Source organism: Panthera uncia, chromosome D2, assembly GCF_023721935.1.
Source record: "Panthera uncia isolate 11264 chromosome D2, Puncia_PCG_1.0, whole genome shotgun sequence".
NCBI lineage: Eukaryota > Metazoa > Chordata > Mammalia > Carnivora > Felidae > Panthera > Panthera uncia.
Window position 1 is genome coordinate 69,677,955 of NC_064818.1, and position 24,152 is coordinate 69,702,106.

The 24,152-nt window shown below is 35.1% G+C and overlaps 1 protein-coding gene across 7 annotated transcripts in view; it reads left to right on the forward strand.

Annotated features, from left to right (window-relative positions):
• Positions 1-24,152, forward strand: part of ATRNL1 (attractin like 1) — a 765,177-nt gene that overhangs the window by 66,979 nt on the left and 674,046 nt on the right. For all 7 annotated transcript variants that reach the window (XM_049645843.1, XM_049645837.1, XM_049645839.1 and 4 more), the window contains one exon: positions 1,247-1,502. In XM_049645843.1, the coding sequence (XP_049501800.1) occupies positions 1,247-1,502 (256 nt within the window). The remainder of the gene's footprint in view (positions 1-1,246; positions 1,503-24,152) is intronic.

Genomic DNA, 24,152 nt, shown 5'->3' on the forward strand with positions numbered 1-24,152 from the left:
TTTATGATTTATTTACTAAGACAAATTTTTATCAATCACAATTTTTAAAAAAATATTTTTAATGTTTTTTTATTTTTTTTTATTTTTTTTATTTTTGAGAGAGAGACAGAACATGAGTGGGGGGAGGGGGAACACAGAGAGAGGGAGACACAGAAACTGAAGCAGGCTCCAGGCTCTGAGCTGTCCGCACAGAGCCCAACCAGGGCTTGAACTTGTAAACCGTGACATAATGACCTGAGCTGAAGTTGGTTGCTTAACCGACCGAGCCACCCAGGCGCCCCTGGATTGTTCATTTAAAGCGTATATAAATATAATAGATTTTTTTTTGTACGTTGATTTTGTATTCTGCAGTGTTACTGAATTCATTTATTAGCTCTAACATTTTTTTCTAATTATTATTTTTTATTTATTAGGATTGTCTGTATACAAGTTCATATAATGTATGAACAGAAATATTTTACTTCTTTTCCAATGTGGATGCCTTTGTTCATTTTTTTTGTTTCTTTGCTTTGGCTAATACCTGCACTGCAGTGTTGAATATAAGTGGCAAATTGGGCATCTTTGTCTTGTTCCTGACCTTAGTGGGAAAGCATCAGTCTTTCACCATTAAGTATTAATATTAGCTGTGTGTTTTTCTTAGATGCTCTTTATTAGGTTGATGAAATTCCTTTATGTTCCTAGGTTATGGAAATAGTAATGTTGTATATCATTTGTGTGTCACTCATTTCAATCATAGGTGGTTGAATTTATTTGTATAATTTATAAGTGCTATAAAGTATCTGTCCATAGCCATGAGAAGTAACAATAATGGGCTCCACATAGTGGACCTACCAGATCATAGTGTGATCTTCCTTTTTGGACAGTACTTGATGAAAACAGTGAATGACAATAGCACAAAGCAATACACATAGATGGTAAAATTTGAAGAACTAGGGACTCAACAACTAAGATAATTATACATGGTTAATTTAACTATATAATATAGCTGTTTTAAATAAAGTATCTTAAGGTAACTTTTTGAAAATGTAGGTTTTTTTCCCCCTTCTTCTTGTAAGTAAAAGCATTGCCCCTTCTTCTTGTAAATAAAAACATTGATTCTCATTTGCCTTTTATAAAAAAGAACTGTACTTTATACGTGTTGTGAGTTAGGATTACTAAAGTTTAAGTTGAGCCTTTATTTTTAATTAATATATATTGCTGAGGTATGACTATTTTGTTTATTAATACATGTTTTTTTAATTTACAGGAAAACATCTTTATGTATGGAGGCAGAATTGAAACAAATGATGGCAATGTCACAGATGAATTATGGGTTTTTAACATACATAGTCAGTCATGGAGTACAAAAACCCCTACTGTTCTTGGACATGGTCAGCAGTACGCTGTGGAGGGACATTCAGCTCACATTATGGAGCTGGATACTAGAGATGTTGTCATGATCGTAATATTTGGATATTCTGCAATATATGGTTATACAAGCAGCATACAGGAATACCATATCTGTGAGTTACTTTGAAAATGCAACTATATACTTTTCTTTATTAGTTGGCAATATTTTTATCTTTAATAAAATCTTCATATGAATTTAGCCAAATAGTGAGTTATTTGAAATCAGAATTATTAGCTAAGATTGAAAACTTTTTAATATAAACCTTTTCATTTTGTGTTAGCTTTGGTTTTTTAATATTTATCTTCTTAGCCTAAAGTGGAGAAATGTTACATACCAGTCCCTCATTTTTCAAGAATTGAGAATATTTATAAATATGAGAAGTTCCAACAGATGGTGCTATTTCTTTGGATTTTACTTATGAGTAAGAACTAAAACTAACCTAGTCTCTTTACTATGCAGTCCATGATTTCAGGATTTTTATTTTTCAGAGTTCTGTTTCTAATCTTACTGCAATATCTCTATCTGTGTATTATTCTTTTAAAGTAAGCTTCCCGAGGATAATCTGTTGGCTTTTATAAGAGATCATTATCTGGTAGGTGAAGGTGACTGAAGTGATCTACCTATGACTTTTTGTACTCTCCTTTGTTTTTCTGGTACTTTATTATTTTTTTGAATTCTCTGTGACATTTTCAGACTCTTACAAGATTAAAAAAATTGCCTACAAATACTTTATGATCCCTGTTTGAAGAACATATTCCATTTCTAGCTCTGGTCAGTATTATGAACTCAAGTTTTTGGCTCTTTTGTCTATAGACAACTATATCCAACTATTTAGAGTCCTTGTGTAATGTTAATGAGAAATCTCGCTTGCAAATCAACAAGAGAGCCCTTAATGTGCTCAGAAGAAGCCTCCCTTTGCAAATACTCTTGTCTCTCCCCCTGCAGTCCTTTCTCAGGTGGTCTGTTTATATGTCCCCCACTGCAGTTGGGTGGAGAATGATTATGTATCCTTCTTACTCCTTGGTGCCATTTTACTCTCTTTAAACTCCTTCCTCTTCTAAACCACTCAGCTTCGCATCAGACTGTGCCACCTGTTACTTCTTCTTCACTCTGTTCACTCCTCAGATCACTGTGTTGTATTCCTCAAAAAATACAGCTTGTGGCTCATTATCATTATGTCCTGCATACATTAGCCAAATAATTTTCTTTTTATTTTAAAATTTTTTAATGTTTTTATTTATTTTTGAGAGGAGAGAGAGAGAGAGCGCGTGGGAAAGGGGCAGAGGGGAGAAACAGAATCTGAAGCAGGCTCCAATGCAGGGCTCCAACTAATGAACTGTGAGATCGTGACCTGAGCCGAAGTGGAATGCTTAACTGACTGAGCCACTCAGGCGCCCCTAGCCAAATATTTTTCTGATTTCAGTATCCACTTAAATACTTCTAATACTTAGACTCTCAGTTTTAAAAATAATTTTTTAATTAATTAAAAAAATTTTTTTAGTTTATTTATTTATTTTGAGAGAGATAGAGACAGAGCACACAAGTAGGGGAGGGGCAGAAAGAGATGGAGAGAGACAGAGACAGAGAATTCCTAGCAGGTTCCACACTGTCAGCTCAGAGCCCGATGCGGGGCTCGAACTGATGAACTGTGAGATCAGGACCTGAGCCAAAGTCAAGAGCCGGATGCTTAATGAGCCAAATGAGCCTCCTGGGTGCCCCTGTCAACTTTTTTTTTTTTTTTTTAAATCTGTCTTTCAGAAATCTTGTTTTCCATCCTGGTTGAGTCACACTCTCCCTTTGTCGTACTCTTGACCTATACCTCAGTGAATCCCATAATTTCCATTTTAGATATCTTCCTCTAAAATGCCACTGGTCTTTCCAGCTTACTCCTTCTAGTACCCAAAGTCTGACAGTTCTCCAGCCTTAATAGAGCCTTTAGTCCATCAAACCTGTCAGATTTTCACTATCACTCTCTTACCTGTACTTCTAACATTAGCCAGCTTTAAGTTCATAATCAGTCTCTCCTCCAACTCTCCAAGTTGACTATGTCATACATTTCCCTCTCTTCAAACTTCCAGTCACTCCCTTCTCCATGATTAGCCTCAGCTGATGACTTTACCTCTTATTTTACTGTGAAAATAGGAGAAATCTAAAGAGAATGTCTGCTGATGGGAACATTTTGGAGTGTAATGGTTAATAAGCAATGCTGCATTGAATAAACTGCTGTGTAACACATTACTGCCATAACAGCTCATGGTGGCATTGAAACGGATGTGCTATCATTGCATTTTTTAGAGGAGCCTAAGAGTTGTTTAAGCAAGAGTTACAAATTTTCTATGCAGAAAGCTTGTTTTGGTTTTTGATTTTGTTATTAACTTTTGGTTTCATTATGGTATTCAGGGAATGTTGTTAAGTGTTGTTTCTACTTTTTGTAATTTATTGAGATTTTTTTTTTGTGGGCTAGTTTTCAAATTTTATAGGCACTTGAAAAGGAGGTAAATCTTATAATATCAAGGTATGGCATTTGATATATCTATATCTGTATCTAATCTATATCATTTATATGTTTGGAACTTAGATTCCTTCCTTCCTTTTTTTTTTGTACTTTATCTGTCATGCTCTGAAAATTGAATTAAAGTCTAAAAATGTTAGTTTATTTTTGCCTATTTCTCCTTGTATATTCTGGAATTTATGCTTTATGAAAGTTGCAAGTTGTATAAATCGCTTGTTTACTGTTTTTGACTTGGTTTCTACCTTGTGTGATATTAATTTCATGGCTCTTGTTTTTTGCGGGAAGGGCTTTAGCCTTTTCCTGGTAAACTTTTGCCCTTCCTTTCGTTCTTGTCAACCTTTCAGAACCACTTTGTTTTAAATGTATCTCTTGTGTACGAGAAAAAGTTGGATTTTGCTTTGTGATTCCATCTGGTTTTTGTACATTTTGTGTCACTCTGTTGTCTTCTTGTTTTTAGTTATGGCTCTTTTTATGTTTAGGGAGAGTCAAGGCAATTTTTGGTGGGAAGGAGCGCGGTAATTTTTGAGGTCTGCCACCAGTAGGCTTCGTCCACACCCTGTGTTTCTCTTCTGCATGCGTGTGACCTCTTCCATGTGACTCTCTTGGTTTCACTTGCTTTTTGCATATTCACACCTGATTTGTAGTTTTCTTTCTTTCATTCATGGTTTCTCTGGATTTTTAATTTTCTTTTTCTTTCACTTTCATGTTTTCCTTATTTTTTTATACACCTTCTCTGAGGATAATGGGAAGTTTCAGACTTAAACTATCACTGTACTTCTACTTGATCCAGAGGTTTTGATTTTTAAAGTTTTAAAAAATGAATCTGAAGTTAACCAGTACTTTTACCCTTTGATCAACCTCTGGTTTACAGGCTACTGTTTTCCACTGTTTTAATTCATCTTGTTTTGTTTTAAATACATTTGACCTTATTATCAGTATTTTATACTAGGGTCTTAGTCTTTTCTGTAAAGGGCCAGATAGTAAATATTTTAGGCTTGTGGGCCATATGGTCTTTATCACAACTAGGCAATTCTGTTAAAGCATGAAAGCAGCCACAGACAATACATACACAAAGGAGCATGGCTTTGTTCCAGATTGGGCTCCCTTGGGTCTTAGATTGCCCACCCCTGCTCTAGAGAGAATGTGTGCTTCTGGGGACCTATTGACCTTGGTCCAAATTAAATTAAAATTTTGGCATGCATTTTTTTTGGGACCTTATGTGTAGGGTGAATTCATGCCCAGAGTGACACGATGTCTAGTTTAGGACCAAAAGTGTCCAAGGGAAGCTGTTTTTATTTTTCACATAGAATCAAGGCTGAAATAGACATTTTCTGGCTGCCTCTGCAGAGCAGATTTGAAAAAAAAACACTTTTTTGGGGCGCCTGGGTGGCTCAGTCAGTTAAGCGTCCGACTTCGGCTCAGGTCATGATCTCATGGTTTGCAGGTTTGAGCCCTGTGTTGGGCTCTGTGCTGACAGCTCAGAGCCTGGACCTTGCTTTGGATTCTATGTCTCTCTCTCTCTCCTCCTCCCCCACTCACGCTCTGTCTATCTCAAAAATAAATAAAAACATTTTTAAAAATCCCACTTTTTTAAATTAATTTTTTTAATTAAAAACTTTTTTTTTTTAGTTTATTTATTTTGAGAGAGATAGAGACAGAGCACACAAGTAGGGGAGGGGCAGAAAGAGAGAGAGAATTCCTACAGGTTCTGCACTGTCAGCTCAGAGCCCGATGCGGGGCTCGAACTCATGAACTGTGAGATCAGGACCTGAGCCAAAGTCAAGAGCCGGATGCTTAATGAGCCAAATGAGCCTCCTGGGTGCCCCTGTCAACTTTTCTTTAAATCTCTCTTTCAGAGATCTGAAAGATCTCTTTTCATTGAGGATATAACCCTGATTTTATGTAGAAGCTCTGATTCGGTAATTACCTGGGCTTACCTTTAGTATCAGCCATTAAAACCAAATTCCTAGATTACCCAGTTGGTACATGTCTTCCGTACTCTGCCTCCCTACTGAGTATACTTTGCAGTTCATAGAATACATTATTTTTTTCATACTTCCCCTTATTTAACAATAAATTCATTCAGCTATGAGACTTAGTGGTGATTATACTTTCCAGGGAGATAAGTAAGAAGGCACGTCAGATTTATTCTAATCTTCTGTGTGTGGTAAATGTTGATATAGGTTGTTAATGGAAAAATTCATTGGCTGGTAGGTTTTTGTTTTCATTTGGAAGAGTTTGATTAAAAATTTCACTTGTAGTATTGGTAAAATTTTAACTATTAGGGTTCTTTTGGTTTAGTCTATAACAAAAATACTATTTATAAGTAAATTTTTCCACAGGGTACTTTTGGTTTGATTTTTGTTTTCTTAATTGCATTACCTGTCAGGCACACTTATAAATATAGTATAAGATGGATATGGGAGGAATACATGATTTATGAGTATTATAAGAATAATAGATGAATTATGAGCAGTTCTGTGAATTAAGTACAAAGTAAAACTCATCAACTTTTCTGTAAAAATTATATCTTAATAATAACAATAAAATTAATGTATTACTTTACCCTATGCATTTTGAATTCATCGCTTATTGAAAGTATGTGGCACCAAAAAATAATCTAAGTACTTTCACTTTGAAAAGTACTTACAAATAAAAGAATATAAAAACAATGGGTAAGTTTAGTTTAAAGATGTTAGAATAATTGTTCTATATGTCATAGAAAAGTGCTACTTTAGGGAGTGATACTGTATTAAAGTATGGCTACTTTGAACATAAGTAATGGGATAATTCATCATCTTAGTTATAAGTGAATACTTATTTCCACAGAGAGAATTTTTATTTTTATTTTTGTTTTTTTCAGATCTTAAGTGGGAATTACTACTACTGTGATGTCAGTTTAGGCTCTGTTTTCCCGACTGATTTTAATGGCATCAGGCACCCAAATGTAGGTTGGATTTTCTCTGACTCTCCTTACAAATTTAAAGCTTCTAGAAAACCAAGGAAAAAAATATGTTTGTGTTAAAGATGGGACTATCTCTTTAACCAGCATTGTGGTGAGGGTAACTGAAAACAAAGCTGACATTAAGCAGAGTATTTACCAAAAAGAGGGTATTTTGCTAGATAAAAATTTGCTCAGAAATATACTCTCTTTAAATTAAAAAAATTTTTAATGTTTATTTATTTTTGAGAGAGAGAGACAGAGACAGAGACAGAATGTGAGTGGGGGAGGGGCAGAGAGAGAGGGAGACACAGAATCTGAAGCAGGCTTCAGGCTCCGAGCTGTCAGCACAGAGCCCGATGTGGGGCTTGAACTCACGAACCACGAGATCATGGCCTGAGCTGAAGTTGGACGCTTAACTGACTGAGCCACCTAGGTGCCCCTAAAATTTTTTTTTAAATTTATTTGTTTTTGAGAGGGGCAGAGAGAGAGAGAGAAAGACGCAGAATCTGAAGCAGGCTCCAGGCTCTGAGCTGTCAGCACAGAACCTGATGCAGGGCTCGAACCTATGAACTGTGAGATCATGATCTGAGCTGAAGTTGGATGCTTAACTGACCGAGTTATCCAGGTGCCCCTGAAATATACTTTTAAGCATTTTAATCTCATCTTTATGTAGAAATTTTAAAAACAGAAAAAACTCCCAGTTAACATACTTCAGAACGACCCTTATTCAACTTTTAATAATATTGCAAATGATTACAACATATTTCTGGTTTTGTGCTTAGTACTGTGACTCTTCTTTGAGAGTTTTGTAATATAATTTAGAACGAAGAGACCATTTACTTAATTTATCTTTAATTACCTGAATTGGATCATTATAGATTAGCATTAAAAAATCTAAGATACTAGAGGATATTTTTAAACTGCTGAGACTGTAGGTATTATCACTGCTATTTTAAGACTTTTTTGGAGTTTTGAGCTAAGGAACACCTCTAGACATTGGGTTGATGTTGTAGTTTATAGGAGCAGATTTTGTTTCCACTTGGTTTCAGACATATGCAATAACGCATATCAACAAGTGATGAATCAGGTATTTTCCCTTACCTCTGCTTGAACTTATTTCGAGCAGGATGATGCAGACAATAAAAAGTAAATACTATAGGCATGGATGCTTATGATGTGTTTGAAGATAGTAAGTTTTATAAAAATAGATCAGGATCAGGGGATTGAGGATACTGAGGGTGGGAGGTGGTTACAAAATAGGAAGGCCAGGGTAGATCTCACTGAAAACATGAGTTTTAAGCAAAGAATTGAAGGAAGTGAAGGATTTTGCTCTGTGGATATCTGGGGGAAGAGTGTTCTCTGGAAGCAGGAGCCGCTAGTGTAAAGGCAAGAACACGCAGAGCATGTCTAAGGAACAGTAAAGAGACTGGAGAAGAGAGTATAGAAAGTGAAAATGAACAGAGGGGGTTAGAGAAGTAATTAGGAAGCAAGATTTTTGGGTTTTTGCCTTGCCTTTGTTTTTTTCTTGAGTTAAATGGAGAGACATTGCAAGATTTTGAGCAGAGCAATGGCATACTTTTAAATGCATCATTTTGTCTTGCATCATTTTGTCTGTGTTGAAAATAAACTCTAGGGAGGAAAGACAGAAGCAAGGAGGCCAGTGAGGGAGTTGTTACAGTAATGTGAGCAGTGAGGTGGCTTAGATCAGGGTGGTAGTACTGGAGATGATGAGAATTAGTTAATTTGATCTATATGTTTTAAAAGTAGAAATAATAGTATTTGCTGAGGGTTTGGATGTAAAGTCTGAGATCAAAGAGAGGAAAGAGACAAGGATGATTCCAATGTTTTTGGTCTGAGAAGCTGGAAAGATGAATGCCGTAATGAATGTAGAAGATTGTGAAGCAGGTTTGAGGTGAAGGTGGTTTGAAGGTCAGGAGTTTAGTTTGGATATGTTATATATAAGTGAGATATCCATTAGACATTAAAGTAGACTACAGAGAGATCTGGGCTGGAGATGTAAAGTTGGGAACTCGTAGAATGTAGATGGTATTTAAAGGCACGAGACTGGATCAGATCACTAAGGAAATGGGTATAGATAGAAAGAAGAAAAGGATTGGGCCCTATGGTGTTCCATAAGAAGGAGAAGAAAATGAGCAAGGAAAAATGGTGTTGTGAACTAGAAGCCAAAAAGATTATTACAGAAAAGTAATCAACCTTGCCAAATGTTACTCTGCTGATGGCTCAAGGAAAATGATTTCTAAGGATTGGCCATTAACTTTAGTACTGTGCAGGTGATAGGTGATTTTGCCAAGAACACTTTTTATGCAGTGAGGGGAGGGTAGTAAAAGCCTGACTGGATTGGATTTAGGAGGGAGGGAGAGTGGAACTGGAAACAATAGGCGAAGTCAACTCTTTCAAGGAAATTTACTTGTAAAGGGGAGCAAAGAAGTTAGCAGGAAGGCAGGAAATACAGGATCTTTTTAAACTTGGGTTTTCCTGGAAGCAGACTGTTAAACAAGGATTCAGGTGAAAGAGTTTTATTTGGGAAAACGCAAGTAACACTGTTCGAGGAGTTGAGAAGTAATGCCAGCATGAGAAGGTGTCCATGAAAGTGTCCACTAGTAAAGCCAAAAACCACAGGAGTGATGGAGTTTTCAAATTAACACTTCATCTTTGAAATTTCCTTCTTTAACTTTTAAACTTCTTGTTAGTTGATGAGTCCTGTGGTTTGTGTCTCCAAAAACAATCCACCCTTTAGCTGAAGATACGTTTCACTCAGGGTGGTGTCTTTTATATGAAAATTGTGCATAGATGTATAACAATAGAATACTTGAGAAAATAGCTTATGTGGGCCACACACAAGTAGATCTGGCAGAAAATTTTCCATGAGGACGCCCTGGAGCACAGCTTCTAAAAGTGATGTTGAGCTGTCAGGAGTGACAGTGACAGTAACCAACAAGCTTTATGCACAGAATTATTGGAAAAGTCAGGAACATGCGTAATGAAGAGATTGGCTTGCAGTAAATGCTCCCTAGACTTTTAAGTAACAATGTGAAGGTGGCCTTTATATATGTATAACGGTGAAGAGACTCTTATTCCACAGCTATATTCACTGCATTTTTCATTTTTTGGAAGTGGTTTAATTTTCCTCTAAATTCCTCTCTTTGTTTATAAATGAATGTGACGTATATACTGCTTTATATTTGTACTTACATGCTTCTGAGAAGTTAATTTTAGAGCAGGAATCCTGCCGTACGCCTCTCTTTATGTGTGCTTTCCAGTAAAGTGCCAGGTATTAAGTGCTTGGTAAGTATTTGGATGAATGAATAGGGTTTTGAACACATATTCTTTAAAAGTTGTATCTATGTATTTCCTTACTGTTATTTAAAGTCTATTAGCCAAGTTTAAAAAAAATTTTTTTTAATGTTTTTATTTATTTTTGAGACAGAGAGAGACAGAGCATGAGCAGGGGAGGGGCAGAGAGAGAGGGAGACACAGAATCTGAAGGAGGCTCCAGGGTTTCAGGTGGCAGCACAGAGCCCAACATGGGGCTCGAACTCACGAACTGTGAGATCGTGACCTGAGCTGAAGTCGGACGCTTAGCCCACTGAGCCACCCAGGTGCCCCAATAAGAGGATATTTATTAAAAAACATAACCATTTCTTATAGTCCTTCAAGTTTTCACATTATAATCATATTCCTTAAAAAATTACTGAATTTTTAAAAAGTTTTCTGCTTCTCCACTATTCCAAAATCTAGAATTTCTTTTTATGGATTTGTTCTTAAAAATAGCTTTTTATACATGTATACTTATATTGCATATTGTTTTGCTTCCTTGGTTTAGAGTTTTATAAAAAGGAAATAATATTTTGGGGTGCCTGGGTGGCTCAGTCTGTTGGGCGTCCGACCTCAGCTCAGGTCATGATCTCACGATCTGTGGGTTTGAGCCCCGCGTCCGGCTCTGTGCTGGAGCTTGGAGCCTGCTAAGGATTCTGTGTCTCCCTCTCTCTCTGTCCCTCCCCAGCTTGTGCTCTGTCTCTGCCTCTCAAAAGTAAATAAATAAACATTAAAAAATAATGAAAAAAAGAGAGTCCTTATTTCTTTAAAAAAAAAAAGGAAATAATGTTTATACAGTTTTCTGAGGATTTCTTCTATTTCATTCACCACTGTATTACCAACATTCATCTATGTTGTTGCGTATTACTGTTCTTAATGCCTTTGCATTACTGTATTTCATTATATGACTCTATCATCATTCCTTTATCCATTCTCCTGTTTATGAGCTTTTCGGTTGAGTATCTGGTTAAATTCATCCACAGCAACAATTTTGAGACACCTTGATAAAAATACCATATTTTAAAAGATAAATCCTCAGGATTTTCAGGCAGAAAGATAAAATATCTTACAAGGATAAGAGATTAGCTTAGTATTAGATTTTTCAAAAGCAACATACAAATCAAGGCAACCAAGGAGCAAATTTTTCAAGAAAGTCAAGGAAATAAGTGTAGGTTAAGGGTTTTATATCTTGCCAAACTGTCCTTCAAGTGTGAAGGTTATAGAAAAAACTGTTTGAACATGGAAAAACTCAGGTGATTATGTGTATTTGTGCCCTTACCTGAGAAATGTAGTAGAGTAGAAATGTGCAGACTTTTTTGTAAAGGTATATAGATTGTAAACAATTTAGGCTTTGTATGCCACACAATCTCTGTTGTCGCTACTCCATTCTGCTATTGAAGCTGTACGCATGCAGTGGTGTAACATACATAAATGAATGAGTGTGGCTGTATTCCAATAAAACTTGATTTACAGAAACAGTTGTTGGGCTGGATTTAGCCTGTGGACTGTAATTTGTCAACCCCTCTCCTAGAGAATAAGCTTCATCTAACAAAGAGATGAATGGGAACACTTCAGGTAAAAGACTGGTGGAGAAAGTTTCATGTATTTAATTTTAGAGCTAACACTGAAACACCAGTAGGGGTGTCAGGCGACAACTAATATGCAGATATTATGTCTTCCTTCCAACGAGAAAGAATGCAACTAAAAATGGGAGGAGGGTGAGGCAAAAGGGAAAGCAGAGAAAGAACCTAGACTCCTATAAGAGTCAAAGGATGCTGTTTAACCTGGTCTGCATTTAGGTTGATTGGTCCCAATTTTGTTTTTTTGGGCAGACCCAACATTCTGTGAAGACTGTTATTTCGTAAATGCCATTCTTTTTTAGAAGTCTTCGGGAGAACAAAGAGATCATTTACTTACTTAAAAAATATAGAATAAAATATTCTGTGTGCAATTACCAGATGGATCTATTGGATGCTTTTACAAATCTAAGATATACTGTAGGATCTTAGTGTTTATTTTTATTACGTTTTGAAACACTTTGCTGTTTCATCATCCTAGAAATTAATTAATTGCTCATCAGTTATTACCAACCATGCTAAAAAAAACTAATAAGAAAACAAGTTGCTTGGAAGGGAGATGCTAGGATGAAATGTATGGTCACTTTCAGCTTTCTTATTGCAGTGCCCAGAGTGTTTTATTGCATATAAAGAAGGCATAAAAGGAAACTGGAGGCACCATCATTGGAGCCTGCTCTTAGCTTTTATTGAACACAATAATTGGATTCAATGAGATAGCAGGGTTGTGATCCTAATGTCAGAGGAAGTAGAATTCAGGCCATCAAAATATTATGAGTCAAGAATACCTTATTATATTAAAAACCACAATTCAACATGAAGATATAATATGTAATAGAAGAATATCTATGTACCCAATAGCCCAGCAGCCAGCTATTTAAAGCAGAAACTACAGGCAATGCAAAGAGAAGTAGATACTAGCACCAATGTCTTTACAAAACAGTTCAAACATTACTTTTTACGACAAGACAGAAAGTAAGACAAGGTAAAAAAAAAAAAATCTAAACAACGTAATCAATAAAGCGGTGTTAAGATTGTATGTCAAAAAACACAGCCTGATTATGGACGATGTTATCTTCTCAAGTGCTTTTGGAAAACTCACAAAAAATGAGTTGATCATATATTAGGATGAAAAGAAAATGAGTAGATTCCCAAAAGTGGGAATATTAAATAAAACCTTTCTAATAGGTGAAAGGGGAGATATAAGCTTTAGTTACAAAATTGCTGAAAAATAATGGCAGTAAAATCAATACATATAGGAGTCTATGAGATAAATTTATACAGTTATCAGAGGAATATTTATAGCATTAAACAACTCTATTAATATGAATGAAAATAGGGGAACCACAGTCCCAACTCAAAAAGCAGAAAATAGAACAAACTACACACACACACACACACACACACACACACGTACAAGAAAGCAAATAATAAAAATAAAATCAGAAATTATTGATGTAAGAACAGAAAGACAATAAATCAATTTAATAGATTATAATTCTATTTTTAAAAATAATTAAATAAACCACTAGGGAGAAACCGCAAATATACAAAATAAGAAATGACAAGGGGAAAATAATATTGGTAAAGATTTTTTTTTAAGTTTATTTATTTATTTTGAGAGAGAGAGCAGGGAGGGGGCAGACAGAGAGTGGATTCCAAGCTGGGTCCGCACTGTCAACACAGAGCCTGACACAGGGCTGGAGCTCAGGAACTGCAAGATAATGACCTGAGCCCAAATCAAGAGTTGGGTACTTACCGGACCTCTGAGCCACCTTAGTGCCCCAAGAGGAAATTAAAAAAAAAAAGAGGACTACTTTTTACATCTATGCAAATAAATTTGAAAATTTAGAAGAAATGGATAATTTCTTAGAAAATAACAGTTTTCTAAAATTGAACCCAGTAGAGATAGAAAGTTTATATAGATGAATTTCCATAGGAAAAAAAATAGAGAAATCAACAGGCCTAGATGATGTTATAGGTTAAGTTTAGCAGTGCTCATAAATTGTTTTAGGCACTAGAAAAGGAAGGAAAACTTACAAATTTGTTGTAGAAAGGAAATTTAACATCGCCACTTAACCTGATACAGTTATCTTAGAAATAGAAGATTATAGACCTATATGACTCAGAATGAATTAAAATGCTTTCTCTTAGGTATCACTACAAAAAATCTTAAAATGAGTGAACTTCATTGCACACCAAGAAAATAATACACCATAATCAAGTGGAATATATAATTAGGATTCCAAGGATGATTCACTTTCGAGAAATGCATTAATAAAATTCACAATGTAGGTCTAGTGACCATGCTAAACAATCCCATTCCTAATTAAAACCCATGACAAATTGAAGTGGATGTTTGAACACAATAAATGTTATCTATTTCAATCCCAAAGCCAGCATCTTATATGGAGAAAAAGGCATTTGTGTTAAGGTCCAGACCAAAACAAGGGTGCGCAAAATCTTCATAACTATTGAACATTTTTCTGGAGGTAGTAGAGGAAACAATTAGAGGAATAGGAATTCGATAAGGAGAACTTAAACTATTTGCAGGTGATAATAGAATTCCTGAAAAACCTTACACAGTAATAGGACTAACTGAAATAATAAAACAATGAAAGAATTCAGCAAGGTAACAGGTTATAAAATTAATATGCAAAAATCAATATTTTTCATGTATGCTATACACAATAGGCAATTAGAAGACCTACGGAAGAGAAAATACATTTGGAATAGCTAAAATGAAGCTAAATCACTTAGGTGTATATTTTTTTTGACAAGAAATGTTCAACTTTCTTTAGAGAAAACTATAAACCATTCTTGAAAGTCACTAATGTAGGAACAAACCCCCACCTATTTATCTAACAAAATGCATACCAATTCCATTTCAAGGAATTCATGCTTCAGTTGTATCTCCAGAAATGCAAAAATACATTTAAAAAAATTTGGTATGGACAAAGTTATTCCTTGTGACATTATTTGGAAACTCCTTCAGTGCAAACATAACAGAGTGGCGTATAAAGAAAGCATGGTGCATCCACATTTGTGGTATACTATGCAGTTGCCGAAAAGAATGAAGAACTCTTTGAAATCATATGGAGTGATTTATTTACAGGATATGTTAAGTGACCAAGTGCAAAAAAGTGTATATCACATGCTACTTTTTGTGGAGAAATGTAGGGGAAATCAGAAAATATCCTTTATCTCTTTATTTTGAGAGAGAGAGAGCGCAAGTGGGGAGAGAGGGGGAGAGAGAGAATCCCAAGCAGTCTCCGTGCTGCCAGCCCAGAGCCAGATGTGGGGCTCTAACTCATGAAACCGTGAGATCATGACCTGAACTGAAAGCAAGATTTGGACACTTAACCGACTGAGCCACCCAGGCGCCTCCAGAAAATATTTTTATGCCTGCCTATATGAGCAGAAATGAACACTGGAAGGATAAACTAGAACACAGTGATGTTGGTTACCTACAGAAGATGGGGGAGAGTGGTGTGGGAAGGGTAGGAAATGAAAGTATCCTTCTCAGTAGTTTTGATTTTTAGAAGCATATTGATTATCTGCTTAAAAAAATCAACAAGGAAGAAAACTCCAGGACAATGCAAACTGAAACAAAACTCAACCATGTTTCAGATGAATAACACAATCACACTGAAAGCAGGAGAGCAGAACTAATCCACGTGCCTTTTTAACACAGCATCTGGTTACACGTTCTCATTATTTGGGAAGAAGTGCAAGCAGATTTTTTAGGTTTGTTCTTTGAAGGTTTGGGTGAAGCAGTACTACATTATTTTTGGTGTATTGCCAGATTGAAAAAAAAATGAGAAAATGTGAGCTAAAGTTCTCAAGGTAGAAAGCAGGAGGTACAAATATGAAATGGAGAAGGCAAGGAATAATCCTGCCTGGTGGATTGGAATTGGAGGTATCAGTGAGAGTTTGTGATTAGGCAGGTAGACAGACAGACAAATGGGCAGGCAGGCTCACAGTTCCAGATGTAGGTTCTTCTGAAAGGGCCTCGAAGCCAAGACACCCCCTTGGTAGTGAGCACAATGATCATCCATATTCTCAGATCCAGTTTCTAATAACATTACCAAGAAGAGAAAGCAGGGCTCCTTGGAGAAATGGCTCTTTCTAGGGTTGTGGCAGGAAAAAAAAAGATGAACTTGGTATATCTTATTATATCAAATTAAGGAAGTGCTCACGAAAATGATAGGTCCTGTCAAAAGAACACAGGAATCAGCTTGAAGGGGTTTGGTAAAATCTGGGATACTTTGAGCATCAAAATAATTTAGGAAAGTAGTAAATTATAAACTTGAAACAATAGGAATTTGTGAACTTATACAGATAATGGACAGACCAACGGACAGAGGAGGGGGCGAAACCTGTTTCTTACACAGAATGCTGACTGGCATTGCTGGAATTGAAAAATCATCATTTTGCGTAACTGTAGTAAAAATTGGTTTGGGAAAGAATCCTCAATAGATGTTAAGTCTGTGGGGGTAGGGACAGATTTTTGATGAGATATGCATGATATTAAAATGTCTTTCCCACAGATTGTTTATAGGTTACAGGAAAGAATAGTTCTTTGTCTGAATGATCAAAATTCACATCACAAACCATGGGAAATCACACATTGTGTCCCTCTGGATATGATAGCTGCCGAGAGCAACATCACTTATAGTAAGGCTTGGCAAACTTCATCTGTGCAGGTTCAGACAGTAAATATTTTGGGCTTTGTAGATTATACAGTCTCTGTTTCATCCACTCAGTTCTGCCAGTGGAATTTGAAAGCAAGCCATAGATAATATGTAAATGAATAAATATGCCTGTGTACCAAAAATATTTATTTACAAATATGAGCCGCTAGCTATTATTTGGTCTATGGGTCACAGGACTGCAAACCTGAGTCTAATCATTAAGCAGTATCATACAAACCTCAAATGAGGAACTTTGTCTTTAAAAAGGGGAAGAGTTTTATTCTTCAAAAATGTCGATGTCACGAGAGACAAAGGCTGAAAAATTGTTCCAGAGTAAAGGAGGCTTAAGAAACATGGCAACTGGGGTGCCTGGGTGTCTCAGTCAGTTGAGTGTTCAACTCTGGTTTCAGCTCAGGTCATGATCCCAGGGTCACAGAATCAAATCCTGCAGCAGGCTCCACGCTGGGTGTGAAGCCTGCTTTGGATTCTCTCTCCTTCTGCCCCTCTCTCCTGCCACTCACATACATGCACTCTCTCTCTCTCTCTCTCTCTCTCTCTCTCTCTCTCTAAAAAAACCCCAGAAACATGACAACTGAATATGGTAGGTGACTTCTGACTGTATCTGTGCCGGATGAAAAAATGCTATGAAGGGCATTATTGGCTCAGTTTACAAACTGAAATATTTATGTGTATTAAAGCATTCTATAAATGTTGAATTTCTTGATATTAATAGCTGTAATATGGTTATGTAAAAAGAAAGTCTTTGTTATTAAAATATACACCAAAATATATAGGGGTAAGAGGAATGATGTATACAGTTATTGTGCTTGTGTGTGCCCGAATGCGTGTGTGTGTGTGTGTGTGTGTGTGTGTAGAGAGGGAGGGAGAAGGAGAATAATAAAATGGAACAAAGCATTAACAATTAATGAATCTGAGAAATGGGTATATGGGAAATCTTTGACTACTCTTGGAACTTGTTTGTACCCTTGAAATTATTTCCAAATAAAATGCTAAAAATAGGCTACAAGGAGTGGATGTGTATTTTTTCATATTTGTTTATATAGGGTATGTATTTGAAGTGATGATTACAAAGAGTTCCTCTGAACTTCCTCTGGCAGTGAAGGAAACGTCAGTTTGTCCTTTCTGCTATGCTTAGAATTATGGCTTTTAGGGAATCTGTAAATCTCAGAGGGGACTTATGTGGATGGTTTTACTAACTTGGACCATAAAGCTATTCTGGGTTAGTCCTGAGGGAAATTTATTTCACTTTAGGTTAGCAATACCTCATAAACTTTCTAAGAATCTCAATGTGAATCTCAAGGTTAGTATAATATTAATGTTTTGCTTTAGATTTTTCATGCTTTTGGAATTTGGAAGGTGTAGTTGGGAAGCCATTATTAATGCCATTTTAACTTTTTTCCTTTTGATTTAAAAACCAAGAGATACGACATTTTTAGTTTTTTTTCTCTGTAAGGATAGTGATATGTTACTTTCTCTTCAGCTCTTAACATCACGTGTTTTTCAAAATTTGGTGGTGTAAATCGGATATTGCTTTTCAGCACACTAGTGTCTGAAAATACAGATCTATAGGACAGATGTATCAGGTGGTGGAAATTAGGGATTTTTAATAGAGGAAATCTCTCCTTTTTAAAAGTAATTCAATCATAGGAATCATAAAATGTGTACTTTTACTGTCTTAAATTAGGTTTGGCATTTGATACGGAATTTCATTTGTGAAGAACTTTTCAGGACTAATTAGATAAAGTGAAATAGTTTTAATGTAATAAGTAAAGTATTGCTTTAATAAATTGCTTAGTCTGTATGACAGAGGCTGCTGCTCAGATTATATATATATTTTCATGTTTTCTAAATGTTTCAGAATATATCACAATAAAAAGACTCAGTTTTGGTAAGTGAAATTATTACATCATATGTTTTTAAAACTGTTTAAACGCTATATGAATATTCTGTATCTTAAAATATGCATTGGTTACATTAAATTTCACTACATGTGTATTCAAGACTCAGAAAATTCAGGTCTTTTTCTGTTTAAGGTTCTTTCACTGATGGAGATCTTGGTCCCTTACAAGGCAGCCACTGTATTGTATATTTTTTAAAAATTCTATTTATATTTAGAAGACATATGCACATCTTATAAATTTGTGCTTGATTTTTCATGACTGTATAGAACTGTACAGGGGCAAATTACTCATGCTTCCACATGTTGGCCCTGCAGATGTTTTGAGATGCCTTACTTTCCACTTACCTTCTATTCTTCAGACAAGCATCTCTACTTCCTTCGGTCTTCCCTGAAGGTGAACAGGGTTTCCATTCATATCTTTTGTTAATGCCTTGAATGAACACAGGTATTAATGATTTAAAGACTATTCTGTAGTAATGAGAATAGCGGCTAACATTTTCTGAGGCTGTACTCTGTGCTAGGTGGTGGTGGTAACACGTGTTAACTCAAAGTTAACTCAAAGGGAACATGTAAATATAAACTATTCTTTTCAAGTTCTATAAGTAAGGGAACTGAGGCACAGATGTCTCACACAAGTGGCCAGTGCGCACCCAGCTAGTAAACGGGGAGATTGGATTATATAATTATAAAATACACAGTATCTTAGTTGACCTTTTGTTATCTTTAGCACTCTCTCTGGACAAATTACACTTTGTAATAACCTATTCAGAGTTAATAGAGCTTACAGAGCATGGTGTCTCATCTAATGTGAGACTATTACTTCCCCTAGATATATTTTATTTTATACTGATATTACTGTGATGACTCGACAGCCTAAAGAAAACAAAACTTTTACTTAGTTCATTATTTTTGTTTTGTTTTGTATACAATTACTGTGAAGGGAGGTATACTCCATCCTATACTTGTTTATTTAACGGTGGTAACTCTGTGAAGGGCCTGACATTTATTATTAAAAGAGTTTCAGCCCATCATTACTATCGATTCATAATTCTGGTATCTAAAGACTTAACTTCTCTTGTCCTTTTATTGGGTCAGTGGTCATTTAATATTAAAGTACAACTTCTTTGCCTTCATCCTAGAAATTTACAAAAAATGTGGAAGAGCAAACCATTGGCAATTAAAAAAAAAGATGGAGACTGTGCAGATTAAAAGAGATTTAATAGACATATCAGACAACTGAAGTGTATGGATCTCATTTGGATCCTGCTTCCAAACAAACTTAAAAAAAGCTTATAAAATAAGTAGGAATTTGAACACTGACTGGAAACTTCCTCATGTTAGATAATTACTAATTATCTGGTTTTGTTTTTATTTTTTTGAGAATTGCAGTGCAGACCTCTAGGGTTTTAGAGTAAAGCTGTATGTAATCTCTTCTACAGATAACTTTTTGAGAAACCGTTTCTGTTTTGCTGGATTCGCTGCCTGGTGTATAATTTTGTTTCTATTATCTGGAAGACTTTCAGTTGTTACTACTTTTCCCAAAAATGTTTGGTAGAAATTGGTGAAGTCATCTGGGTCTGGAGTTTTCTTTGTGGCAAGGTTTTATTTATTTCTTTTTATTATTTTTTTCTTTTCAATATATGAAGTTTATTGTCAAATTGGTTTCCATACAACACCCAGTGCTCATCCCAAAAGGTGCCCTCCTCGATACCCATCACCCACCCTCCCCTCCCTCCCACCCCCCATCAATCCTTAGTTTGTTCTCAGTTTTTAAGAGTCTCTTATGCTTTGGCTCTCTTCCACTCTAACCTCCCCCCCTTTTTTTTTCCTTCCCCTCCCCCATGGGTTTCTGTTAAGTTTCTCAGGATCCACGTAAGAGTGAAACCATATGGTATCTGTCTTTCTCTGTATGGCTTATTTCACTTAGCATCACACTCTCCAGTTCCATCCATGTTGCTACAAAGGGCCATATTTCATTCTTTCTCATTGCCACGTAGTACTCCGTTGTGTATATAAACCACAATTTCTTTATCCATTCATCAGTTGATGGACATTTAGGCTCTTTCCATAATTTGGCTATTGTTGAGAGTGCTGCTATAAACATTGGGGTACAAGTGCCTCTATGCATCAGTACTCCTGTATCCCTTGGGTAAATTCCTAGCAGTGCTATTGCTGGGTCATAGGGTAGGTCTATTTTTAATTTTCTGAGGAACCTCCACACTGTTTTCCAGAGTGGCTGCACCAATTTGCATTCTCACCAACATTGCAAGAGGGTTCCCGTTTCTCCACATCCTCTCCGGCATCTATAGTCTCCCGATTTGTTCATTTTGGCCACTCTGACTGGCATGAGGTGATATCTGAGTGTGGTTTTGATTTGTATTTCCCTGATGAGGAGTGACGTTGAGCATCTTTTTATGTGCCTGTTGGCCATCTGGATGTCTTCTTTAGAGAAGTGTCTATTCATGTTTTCTGCCCATTTCTTCACTGGGTTATTTGTTTTTCAGGTGTGGAGTTTGGTGAGCTCTTTCTAGATTTTGGATACTAGCCCTTTTTCTGATATATCATTTGCAAATATCTTTTCCCATTCCGTTGGTTGTCTTTTAGTTTTGTTGGTTGTTTCCTTTGCTGTGCAGAAGCTCTTTATCTTCATAAGGTCCCAGTAGTTCATTTTTGCTTTTAATTCCCTTGTGGCAAGGTTTTAAAACAAGATATTCAATTCATCTAATAGTTATAAATCTACTCAGGTTTTTTTTCTCTCTTCTTGTCAGAATTAGCATTTGATTATTATCTCAGAATTTGTCTATTTTATTTAAATCTTCAAGTGTATTACTTACAGTTCTTCATAATATGCTGTTAGTGAAGTTTAGAATATTTTATAGCTATGCCTCCTTTAAATTACTAATATTGGCTTATTTCAGCCTTCTTTCTTTTTGTCTTGAGCAGATTCTGCAGAGGATAATGAATCTTAATACTTTTCAAAGTACCAGCTTTTGAGGTTAATGATTTGTTTTGCATATTCATTCAATTCTTATTTTTTTTTATGATTTCCTTTTAATATATTTTGATTTGTTAAGCTTTTTCCCTTTCTTTATATTGATGTGTATAATTCATTGTCTTTCAGGTTTTCCTCTTTTAAAGTTGTTTTTTAAAAAATATATGCATTTCTTCTTTATAGTGTCTTTTAAAAAGCAGAGATTTTAAATTTGGATAAAATATAATTGTCAATTTTTTATGCTTTGTGGTTTTTGTGTTCTAGCTAATAGATCTTTGTCAAGGTCACAAAGGTTTTTTTCTTGCACTTTCTATTAGCTGTTTATAGTTTTGGCTCTTATCCTCAGATCTTTCATCTGTTTGAATTAATTTTCATATATGATATGAAGTAAGGACTGAGTGTTTTTTTTTTAATATCCTAATTCTCCAATAACATTTGTTGAAAAGATTTTCCTTTCTCCATTGAATTACCTTGGTAAATGTCATTTGTATATATGTTTTAATTTTGGACTCTTTTTTGATCCAATGATGTACATTATATTTACTCCACAAACACACTTTATTGATTATGGTAGATTTATAAATCAGGCAGTATAAATCCTCTGTCCTTTTTTCTGTTTTCAAAAAGTTTGGTCTATTCTGTGTACTCTACATTACCATTATAAAATTTAGAATCGGCTTGTCAATTTCTTTTAAAAAAGATTGTAGGGATTTTAATTGAGGTTGAGTTACATATAGAGGGGAAAATTGAGTCTAACAGTATTCTTCTAAGTCATGGACACAGTGTATTTCAGTATTATTTAGGTCTTTAACATTTTCAGCAATGTATTATGATTTTCAGTGTGTTGCACACAGTTTGCTAAATTTATATGTAAGTATTTAATATTTTTATGTTATTGTAAATGGCATTTTGCAGGTATTTGTGTAGTGTAGTGATTATCATGTTTGCCTGTAAATGGCATTTAAAATTTCAACTTATAATTGTTGATTGCTAGTATATAGAAAAGCAATTGATTTTTCATATTGAACTGGTATTTTGCAACTTTGCTTGACACATTTATTAATCCTGGTAGCTTTTTTTATTATCTGCATAGAGAATCATGTGTTAAAATCATGCTAGTAAATTCTTCCTTTTCAACTTGTATACCTTTTACTTATTTTCTTTGTATTTTTTCAGTGGCAGTACCTCTGGTACAGTGCTGAGTAGGAGTAGTGGAAGCAGATAATCCTGCCTTTTTTCCTATTTTAGGAGGGAAAGTTCCAGTCTTTTAATTATTATGTTAGTGGTATGCTTTCTAGATGCTTCTTATCAGGTCAAGGAAATCTAGTTTGCCGAGTCTATTTCATCGATGATGTTAAATTTTGTCAAATAATTTTTCTGCATCTGTTGGGAAGATCATTTGTCCTTTTATTATATATTTTTTTATTTCTTACTATAGTGAATAACACTGACTTTCAGATGTTAAACAACTATTGCATTTGTGGGCAAGCCCTATTGGTCATAATATATTATCCTTTTCATATATTGCTAGAATTGATTTGCTAAAAATATTAAGGATTTTTATGTTTATGCTCATCAGAGATATTGGACTAGTTTTCTGTTTTTATAATGTCTTTGTCTGATTTTGCAGTCTGGGTAATGATAGTGATTTGGGGAGTGTTTCATTCCATTCTATTTCCTATAATAAGAGTTTGTGTAGAATTGGTATTATTTCTTTCTCAAATGTTTGATGGAACTCACCAGTGAAACTGTCTGGCTCATGAGCCTTCTTTGTCAGAAAGATTTTGACTATAACATTTATTTTCTTTAATGTTAGAGATACTCAAGTTACCCATTTCTTTGTGAATGAGCCTTGGTAGTTTATTTTGGCAGTTTGTCCATATCATTGAGATGGTAAATTTGTTTGCATAAAGCCATTAATTTATATTCTTATTATTCTTTTTAATATTTGTAAACTGTGTAGTGATATCTTTCTTATATCTGATATGAATAATTTGTGTCTTCTCTTGTCAGGTTGACTAAAGATTAATAAGTTAAACAACTTTATTGATCTTTTCAAAGAAGTAGCTTTTCTTTCCTGTTTTCTATTTTTATTGATTAGTGCTTTATTTTTATATTTCTTTTCTTATTTGGGTTTTATTCCCTCTGTTTTACTACCTTTTTAAGGTGGAAGATTAGAGCATTGAATTGATAAAGACCTTTTTTCTTCCTTTTAAATATATGTGTTTATTGCTATAAATTTCTTTTTTATCCAATAGTTTCAAACTTTAATATACGTAAGAATCACTTGGATGGTTGTTACAATAGATTGCTCTCTCCTAACCCCTGATTTTCTTATTCATTATGTGAGGATTGGTGCCAGCAAACTTCCATTTTTAAAAGGTTTCTAGGTAATTCCATTTGCTGTTGTCAAGGAACCACCCATGAGAAGGACTGACTGCTTAAGCAGTATCCTGCATATTTTCAAAAGTATTCTTGTTTCCACTTAATCCAAAGTGCTTTCTGATTTTTTTTGTGTGATTTTTTTCTTTGGCTTCTCTTTGGGTTGATTAGTAGTATTTAGTTTAATCCAAATACATGAAGATTTTTCAGGTATATTTCTTGTCATTATTTTTTGTTTAATATAGTTCTTGTCAGAGACTGTATGTTTTGCTATTAACATTTTTGTGAGTCTTATCTTCTGGCTGAGAATATGGTCCGTCTTGGTGAATGTCAAGTGTCAATTAAAAAGGATGTGTGTGTATTTTGCTGCAGTGGTCGGGGTGTTCTATAAATGCCAGTTTTGTGAT